General features: G+C 31.5%; 1 protein-coding gene across 5 annotated transcripts in view; it reads right to left on the bottom strand.

The window, feature by feature from the left end:
* Positions 1–7,622: 7,622 nt before the first annotated feature.
* Positions 7,623–10,405, bottom strand: part of LOC106459772 (far upstream element-binding protein 1-like) — a 154,019-nt gene continuing 151,236 nt past the window's right edge. For 3 of the 5 annotated variants that reach the window (XM_013919425.2, XM_022386313.1, XM_022386315.1), the window contains 2 exons: positions 9,889–10,127; positions 7,623–8,563 (listed from right to left, as the gene is read on the bottom strand). In XM_013919425.2, the coding sequence (XP_013774879.1) occupies positions 9,900–10,127 (228 nt within the window). In that variant the 3' untranslated portion in view covers positions 7,623–8,563; positions 9,889–9,899. The other 2 variants (XM_013919426.2, XR_002610627.1) reach the window with 2 other exon arrangements.

Genomic DNA, 10,405 nt, shown 5'->3' with positions numbered 1-10,405 from the left:
ACTAGGTTTCAAAACCATCAAATAGAAACTCAGACCCCACTTGCCATAACCACCTGTCACATTCTCTCTTTTCGAAATTGCGGAGAGTTCTTTCTTGCATCTAATACTATATTATTTATAACCAACAGAAAGCCAAAGATTAAATCTATCAAATGACATGTTAGGTTGTTTTCTGTTCAAGATTTATCCCCACAGGAAACACATCAAAGAACTTAGCTGAATTTCAATAGCCCTTGTTGCATAGTTAGAAATCCAAAAAAACTGTAATAGTTGTGGGACATTGTCTGCTTTTTGCATGTGATCATTCTGTGTTCTTTGGTGCATTATTTACTTAAATAAAAAACTATTTTGTGTAGTAGTATAAAAAAATTGGGTTAAGTGTCATCGACAGTCAACAGTAAAAACAAAGACCCAGGTAAGTACCTTACTTCTTGTTTTTCATGTGTATTCTTTATTTATTATTAAAAAAGTAACTAAAATGAAAAAATTAGAAATTTTTAGGTTAGATTAGGTAAAATAAAGAACAGTAATAAAATGTTTAATGAGGTATGCTCACGATTAGCCTGTGCATTATGTAATTCGGTAGGGCAACACATGTACTCCATGTTCACAAATTGATTTACAAATTTTACTGAGGGAATATTAGTTTAGACATGGTTCAAAGGGCAATAAAAATTAAAGCATACAGAGATGTATCTTGTTACAAGTTTAAAACTATTTAGGATACACTAATTTAGTTTCATGTTACAGCTTGAAGTTATTTTAAAAAAGAAAAAAGGTAATTTACATTTATTTAGATTTTTTTTGGTGGTTACGAGGTTGGTCAAATTGACCAACCTTGTATATAGTTTGGGTAGAGAAAATAACAGATAAAATATAGTTTTACTGGAAAATAAAAAATAAAGGTAATTTACATTTATTTAGATTTTTTTTGGTGGTTACGAGGTTGGTCAAATTGACCAACCTTGTATATAGTTTGGGTAGAGAAAATAACAGATAAAATATAGTTTTACTGGAAAATAATGTTATATAATTACTTAGAATTTTAGAGATTACACAAATGAAATTTGAAAACATTCAGGTGAATAAAAGCATTTTTAATCTTAACATGAAAATAATTTTGCATCTGGACTAGTAAACAAAACTACTTGATATATTCACAGACAAATCTTTATTAAAAATACTTAATTAAAAAATATAATCTTTTATGTACAAAAGTCTTGTAATGTTTGCTGAAAGTCTGCCAAATTTTGTAAAGTTACATTGTTTGTTTGTTTTTAATTATGCACAAAGCTACACAAGGGCTATCTGTGCTCTGCCCACCACGGGTATCGAAACCCGGATTCCTGCGTTGTAAGTCCACAGACATACCGCTGTACCACTGGGGGGGCATAAAGTTACATAAAGCACTTTAATAGTTATAGTATGGAGACTGTATTAAGTACAAAATGGTTACTAATTCTGTCAATTTTACCAAGCCTGTGTGGAAAGAGTTAAGAAACCTGAAAAAGAGGGAGATGGAGGTAAAGAAGAGGTGGATGATAATCAGTGAAGTCATATGGACAAAATGGAAGTGCTAGTGAAAAAGATGAAACTTGAAGATGGTGCAACAGTTGAAAAGGAAGTAAGACAGAAGCAAATGCATGAACATGTGGAAGGATGTATGGAAACAAATACAACGAATAGAGAACAAGATGGCATGTTAAAGAATGAGAATGGACATCATACAGATGAAAGAACTGATGATTTCAACTTTCATCAAAACAGTCAAAGCCATATTTATCTAAATTAGAGCAAGAAGTTACAAATATATGTAAATAAAAAGAAATTCAAGAACCCGAAGGGAAATACTATGTTTTTTTGCAAACCACACCTTGCTGTAAGAACTACCAACAAATGGTGAAGTCTTAGATGCCACATGGCAACTTCAGCCACTCACGTTGCCTATAATAGTGGAAACAATGAGCCTAGTCAAATAGAAAGTGCAATTTCAAAGCCTGCTAATGTTCATAAAACAATCTTCATCAGGAAAGGAGACCAGGCTACATTTAGGGACTGTGGGGATACTATATCAATTGGAGGAAAAAATGCTCTATCAAATGCTGAGAAGCACATCAAAGGAAAAAAAACAACACACATATACAAAGTTCTCCCAAAAAGCCACATCAAACAAAATGATGATAAACTTCATGAAAAAAGTTGATATATAAAAAGAAGATGCAAAAAATATCTGACATGGTTTCAACTCAAAAGTGTATGAGTTTACAGAAGGCGGCACTGTATATAATGTAAGTATATCATTATTGTTAGAGGACAAGAAGGGTGGTGTTGATAATGGAAAAAGATCATGATATATTGAAAGAAAGATTGGGCTGTGCAATCTGGCATGGCAGCAGATATTGCACAAAATGAAGAAGGTCAGTCAATTCCACCATCCCCAGATGATCAAGAACATGTGCATGAAATGCTTTGGTTTTTCAATATTTTCAAGAGAGGAGAAATAACTTATATGTTGCCACAGAAGTGCCTTACAATGTTGAAGATGAAGATTTATCAGTTAATGGTTCACAGACCTCATCTTCAAATGAAATGACTGCTGCTAGCATTGTGGAAACATGAACATGTCACTCGTATTCAATGAACTTGAAAATCCACTTGAAGCAGATGATGATCCACCAACAACCACTTTTCTAAAGAAAGGAAAAATTTCAACTATAGATGTATCATAGTCAAGAACATAGATATACAAAGCAACAATAGTGGCCTCTCTGAACTCTGATCCTCATCTGTCACATGATAGACTCAAAAGGGTGTACCAGCATCAGGAATACTCTACCATAACTTCAAAGTACTTGTAAATGCATGTGACTTCATCAACATATTTGATGACCACTGATTCTTGGATAATGAAGCAGATGGTGGCAATACATTCTTGATCAGATAACTAGGGTTATCAGCAAAGGGAAAGATTTGCACAAACCTACTGCATACAAAAATCTAAACTCTACAGAAATGATTGTATTTGTCTGCTCTTATAATCATGTTACCAGTGATGACACAAGTTATTGTTTTTACAAGAAACAAGTTGAAACCATTTCCATAAAGTTTTCAAATATCCCGACTCATGTCAACTTAACAGTGGCCCCTCAATCAGACCTCTTAAGGAAACTGTAGAACTAAAAGCTGCAGTAAATAAATTGCAGCATAAATCAACTGACAAAACACAAAAAAAGGAAGAAAGACAAAAAAAAGCAACTGATGATGGCAGAATAGTGATAGTTGTAGCTCCAAAAGCAAATGAAACATCACACAGAACGTCACATGTAAGAACCCAAATTCTCAATGAGTATTTATAATGTAATAAAATTGTACATATTGTGTGAATGACGCAGAATACTTGTCAACCACATGACGTAGCTGCTGTCAGATGAATTTCTAATTGTTAGTCTCATCTTGTTTAAAATGTGACAATCATCCTTTCCATAATGAATAGCTGAATTTTGATTTAATCTTCATATACATTTTTGTATTAAGTTTTCTTGTACATATATAATTATCTAGTATTATACTAACCCAGAGTAATTAGATTTTAAACCCTATAATTTATTTTATAAATACATGTTAAGAATGTACCTACGATTAAGTTATACAAAACAGAATGCCAAAACATCACAGAGTGCTCTAAACAGAATGGTTACACCTCCTCCTTCATCAAAATCTCCCTGAAGAAAGCCACAACAGAAAGAAAGGATAAGAAAAATACTAAAACTACTACCATTTACCTCCACTACCTGTAAAATTCAACACAGACATCCAGTAGAAATCCTTCAAGAAATTAAGATCCATTATAGTGAAAAACAAATAGAAACCTACCAATGACAAACATAAAAACATCATTCATGAAATTGTGTTCCTGCAATGAAACATACATTGGAGAAATGGGAAGAAGACTTGCAACAAGAATAAAAAACATAAAGACGGAACAAGACTCATGAAAACACAAAATTCAGCCATTGCAGAACACATCATGTCAACTGGACACAAAATAAACTGGAAAAAAACTAGAATCATCGACACAGACAAATTTTTGAAGCCAAGAAAAATTAACGAATCCTTTTACATTAACATAATAACACCATCACTAAAAAGAGATTCTGGATTAGAAGTGAATAACCTGTGGCTACCATTGGTTGAATCTACAGGAAGTCTCTCCACCCATCAGATACAGGGATAAACCAACCAATCTTAACATACTCTCCATAATCCACCATAATACTATAAAGATGGACAACACCATACACACATTGACCTGAAGAAAGGTGGAAGACTTTTGAAACGTCATCCCCTACTGTCCATTCAACTACATTTCATCATAAGTAACTGCCTAAACAATCTCTCAAAGAAGCTATATGAAATTATGCATCAGCATGAATGTAATGTAGATCTATTACATGCTTTCAATTGTACTTGCAAACACTAAATGATAAATTATGTATTTGTATTTTTCTTATAAAATTTCATTAATCAGAAATGTACAATAATTTTGCAGTTATGTATAAACTACATTTTCAACACCCATTGATTCATGTAAACATTCAATAACCAGCCATTTAAAGATATCTTCATGCATTGACCCTGAAATTAAGAATATGGATCATACCCTTCCAAAAATGTGTCTAATAACCCACCCCAGGACTTACTAAATTGGAAGTTATAATACGTGTAGTTTCATGGTGATTACAAAGTTAGTCAAAATGACCAAGCCCATATGCATGGGGCTAAAGAGATGATTAAAATAAATACACAAATGTTTATAAAATACTTATACTGTTAACCTGATCATTTCTTTGTTCACAGATTGTATGACAGTTCTTTTCTGCTGTAATTTTTTCATAGAGAGTTAGCCAGTTTTTGTTTTTTATATTCAGTGTTAAAGAAAATTCTGTTACATATGTCCTATAGTTAAATTTTTACATAATGTATTGTTGATGTTCAAAAGTTACAGTTATATAGTGTATAGTTTTCCACTTATATATGTTCATTCCTTATTTTTGTCTACTAGCCTTCTTTAATCTTCTTTACTTTTTCTTAACTACAGGCTTGGACGAATTGACTGACCACTTTGTACTAATTTAAAGTCATTATAGTTTTGATACTACTAACTTTTAACACGGTATGTCTATCTTCAACAAAATCTGACAGACTTTCAGTAAATATTATAAGTCTTCACATACAAAAAATAAGATTCTTTAGTGACGTATTTTAATAAACTGAAAAAGGTTTGTCCATGAATATACTGAGTCTTTTTTTAATAGTCCATGTGCCAAGCGACTTTCATGTTACGATTAAAAATACTTTTCTTCATCTCAAAAATCTCAAATTTCATTTATGTAATCTCTAAAACTTCCTAAATATATTTCAAACATTTGTTTTCAGTAAAACGTTTTATTTTATGTTATTTTCTCTACCCTAACTCTATACAAGGTTGATCAATTTGACTGACCTTTTAACCACCAAAGGAAAAAAAGAATTGAAATAAAATCCAAACTCATTTAAACTTGTAACAGTATACATCTATCTATACTTAAATATTATTGTTTTATTGCCCTTTAAGCTGTGTCTAACTACTATTTGAATCAATATAAGCTATCGAATTATGTTACCCACGAGCTGCTCGCATTTATTTTACCAAATGTAATCTTAACTAACCTAAAGAGATCCCTAATTTTACATTTTATTTTACTTTTATAATAATAAATAAATAAATATGAAAAACAAGAAATAAAGTAATTACCCAAGTCTTCTTTTTTTGCTCTTGACTGTTGATGACACTTAACCCTACTTTTTTTTTTTATATATAATAATGGTAGTAATGCACAAAATAATTTTTAAAATTAAATGATGCACCAAAGAACATAGAATAATAACATGCAAAAAGCAGACAATGTCCCATAAGTATCACAATATTTCTGGCTTTCTAACTATGCAACAAGAGCCGTTACAAATTTATCCATGCTAGTCAATATCTTTCCCATGGGAATGAAACTTGTACCAGAAGAGAAATTGACAATTCTCCGTTAAAAAAAAAAGTTATATAATATATAACTTGATAGATGAAAACCTTGGCTTTCTATTAATTATAAATAATATAATATTAAATGTAAGAGAGAACTATTAACAAATCCTGGAAGAGAGGATGTGACAAGAGGGGTTTGATTTTCTATTTGATGGCTCTGTAACCAAACAAAATTGAAGGCTATAAAAATTATGTTCTGTCTGAGTGATGATGATTTGATAATGAGTAATTTATGTTAAATTTCATACTTACTGGAGGGGTGGTGAATAAATTACAAAAGAGTGGATGCCTAAAGAAAGAATGTCACATTTCTCATATTATGGAAAATTCAGAATTGTTTAAAATATTGCCTCATAAAATCAACTTAAAAAATATATGCTATTAAAATATGGATTATTAGCTATGATTTTATGCTATACTAATTGGTATAACATAAACAAAAAAATTGTTTAATTAAATTTTTAATGTAAGTCACTAAAAACCTCATGACATGCACTGTAAAGGATCCCCATTGCAAGAGGGTTAAGTAATTTTCAGTGAAACTTTACCAATTCTCTCTCACCTTTACCTACCATTTCCCTATTAGCAAATCCAAAATAATGGTTAGGGATACACAATATTTACTATTATTTGGTTTAAGAAACAAAATGCAATGCCTTTTTACTTAAGAATTCTAGCATGTAAGATAAGGGTATTCATAGCAAAATGGGCTAACTTGACTTTAGTTTTAGGACTTTAGGTGTGTTTTTTTTTTCTTTTGAGCATACCAATTAGAAGTTCTTAAGTTAAGGATGATTTCCTTTGGAAAGAAACAGAAATTATATGATGCAGTGGTTTTCTGGGTTAAATAAAACAGAGAACGAATTTCTGGATATTAATTAGCTTTTCTCCCCCATGGTAACAAAAAAAAAGTACTGCTTTTGAGGCTGTGTATAACTCACTTGTAAATCATCAGAATCACAATAATCACATACATTATTTGAATTTTTCCAAGAAATGTGATGTCCAGTTTTGAACAAGTATTCATAAATCATATATAACCTACACTGAAATCATGTTAATGAGCTTTTCTGTGATGGCAATCACTTTTATTAACAATTTTCACTGTAATAGTTTTACATATGCAATTCTGGGAAACATTCTGAAGTAATGTGGTTATGTCTGTCTGTCTCACAGTACTATTTTGCATTGTGAACATTAATGATTATAAAAATTAATAAACAATATCATATAATAAACATTTTACAAAGTAAAGAATTTATTACAACTGAGCTATGGCATACTCAATGAATTCTAGAAAATGAACTTACACAAGTCAAGGTATATTGAGAAGTGTGTGATGATAATTGTTTACCATTTGGTTATTCTCAAAACTGGAACAGAATGAAAGTTAGAGTAAATATTGGGATCATATAACCATTAAATATGCACAAACTTCAGCATTAGTGAATATATTGAGTAATGTAACAGATCTACTTAGAGGTTGCAGCACTCCAAACACTGGAACTTAAAACGTTACTAACCAGTAAGGAATCCAAAGAAAATGTGAAGCTCCACAAGTTTATTAAATGAAAATGGTACAAAAGCTGGTGAAGATGTTTGTGCTGGTGGTAAAGGCTCTCACTCCATTTCAAACCTGACACTTCATACTTTAAAGGGTAATAAATGTATAGTGTTGATTTATATATGGCAGTGGCAAATGAATATGAAGCTCCTACCATGAAAATGAAGCCAGGGTTACCTGACCATCAGCTACAAAATATCTTACTTATAATGTGAAAGAAATGACCAGTTTTTTCTTTTGTTTATCCATTAAACAACTGTAAAGATTTACACTCACATCCATAATTTAACTTGAAGAAAAATTATAAACCATTCTGGAACCTTTTTACAGTGTCTTCTGTAAATGTCTAAGCTAAGTAGCTTTCTTGTTCACATTGCCAATGTTAATTGTGTGATTATATCTTTGATGATGGATATCTAGCATTACTTTTACAATAAACATGCCCCCCAAAGTTTTTATATAATATTTAAAAGATCGTACATATTATTTTTAATTTTACACTAACACTAACAAATGCACTAACAAGAAAAATATGTAAAGCTATGTTTTCTTCTTTCTAATGGTGCAAAGTTTAAAATGTGTTCATTTTCAAAGGAAAAAAGCCACTGTTATAAGATAAAAATTTAGGTCATTAATTGATCATTATTCTAAAAGTCAATCAGTGGTTCACTTTTGTACACGTGAAAAATATCAGACTGAAGTGAGAGCACATTAAATATACAATACACAACAGAACACAAGTTTTGAAAGTAATGACTGGTAATGAAGTTTATGATATATGGATTAACTCAAAAAACACAGTTTTACCTGTCTGAATACATAAAATTTACTATCTGCACAATTAGAAATTTCTGGAACTTTCATATGGAGACATCACCATCTGAAGACAAATTTCAACCATGTCATCAGCAACCAACTCCATCCTGTAAAAAACACAACAACACAAACCAATTTCACACACTGTTACCCATCATGCCCATCAGCTTGAAAGGAAAAAAAAAATGTTGTAAAAGACACCTTTAATCAACCTTATACTTACATGCAGTACTTACCTTCACTTACCTTTGTGTTAAGTCCAACTCAGACTGGCTTTTTTTCTGCCAGAACGCGAGCCCGCCTAGATGCAGCACCTAGCTACTGAGCTGAAGAACGTTTCATGATCATCTGTAGCATTCAGTGGGGAGAATAAAGAGTTGTGAACGAACAAACTAGACCTTTTGGACTGGAAGCTGATTTTTGGGAAAATGAAACATGGTATCAGAGCTAGGGAGCTATGAATGAGGGATGCACTTCTAATAATTTTATAAAACACAGCAGTATATTGAATCAACGAATTGTGAATTAAAGAAATTCTAATCAGAATGTATGCACCAAGGCACTCGTTAAATCACGGCTAAGGTCAAATAATCTATAACATAAATTACAAATACAAATCACTCGTACATAAAAAATTTTAAATTTAGGGGTACACTTCTGGAGTTTAGAATCTTCCATCCAAAGCTTGATATATCTTGCCTGAAATTTGTCTGGGTAAACTCATACAGCTTAGTGTCACTGACTGAGAAAGTTTTATACACAAAACAGTTTAAAACTGATTTATAAAACTGAATGAGTAATTTTGAATATATATAAGTTAATAATTCCTTACATGCATGTTTCACTATTATCTCTCTCTGGCTTGTTAATCAGCAAATATTGTAGTACACTGGAAAAATGCTATTTCTCAAATGCAGAAAACTTTAACACAGCCTACACTCATCACTATCTTCAACTGAGAATATGATGACACTTCAGGCTACAGATGATCACTATGCAGTAGTCAAGAGATTTGGTAATCATACCTTATGCTGATATCAACATCTTATTCATAAACAATTAGACAGTTACATGAATACATTGAATAAATTTCCTAAAAACATTACAGTTACTTTGAAGATTATGGTTAAAAACAGAATATAGATTAAATTAACAAGTTCTTTTTTTTTTTACACATACTTAATTGTAGAAATGTCTGTGACTTGTTGAAATCATAATTTCTGAAGTGACCCATGATATGTATAATAATCTGGTATAAAATGAAAATTATATATATACCTGTAAGGTTAACGTTTTACAATGAAAGAAAATAAATGTATGGGCCTTCTGTATTATTAAGTTGTTAAGAAAACAAAACTAAAAGAAAACAAACTACAGGTTACTTTATTAATGATGTAATCAGCCTTAAAAATATACACTCCATTCTTCATACTTTTTACAAAGTTATTGCTGACTGTATCCATAGCCTTGATACTGGTTAGGTTGCTGATTGTAAGGAGCCTGTTGTGAATATTGCCACTGTTGTTCAGTGGATGGAGTTGTTACACCAGTAGGATGGTTCTGAGAAGCCTGTGTTGCAGGTACTTGTCCTTGACCTTGATGTGTAGCTGCTGTTGGTTGAGGCTGCTGGCCATACTGCTCAGAAGTTTCTTGTCCATACTGCTGGATAACCTAGAAATTAGAAGCCACTATTTTATTCATTTGTGCATTAAAACTAAAATCAAGCAATGAGACATCAGGACTCTCAATGGCTCACAAATTATGTGAGTGAAAATGTAGTTGACAATTTGATCATTATAATCATAACGTATAATAACCAACTTCAAAGATCTTTTTCAGGTTATTGTTGTGGCAAGTTCCCATTGATTTGACGATGCTCGGCTAGGTCTGCTTTACATTGAAGATAAATTTGCATCACCGAATTAAAAAATTATAGAAATAAACATGTA

The sequence above is a fragment of the Limulus polyphemus genome, unplaced genomic scaffold (genome assembly GCF_000517525.1).
Source record: "Limulus polyphemus unplaced genomic scaffold, Limulus_polyphemus-2.1.2 Scaffold659, whole genome shotgun sequence".
Classification (NCBI taxonomy): Eukaryota; Metazoa; Arthropoda; class Merostomata; order Xiphosura; family Limulidae; genus Limulus; species Limulus polyphemus.
Note: the sequence above shows the minus strand (reverse complement) of the source record. Positions and strands in the feature narration are given on the sequence as shown.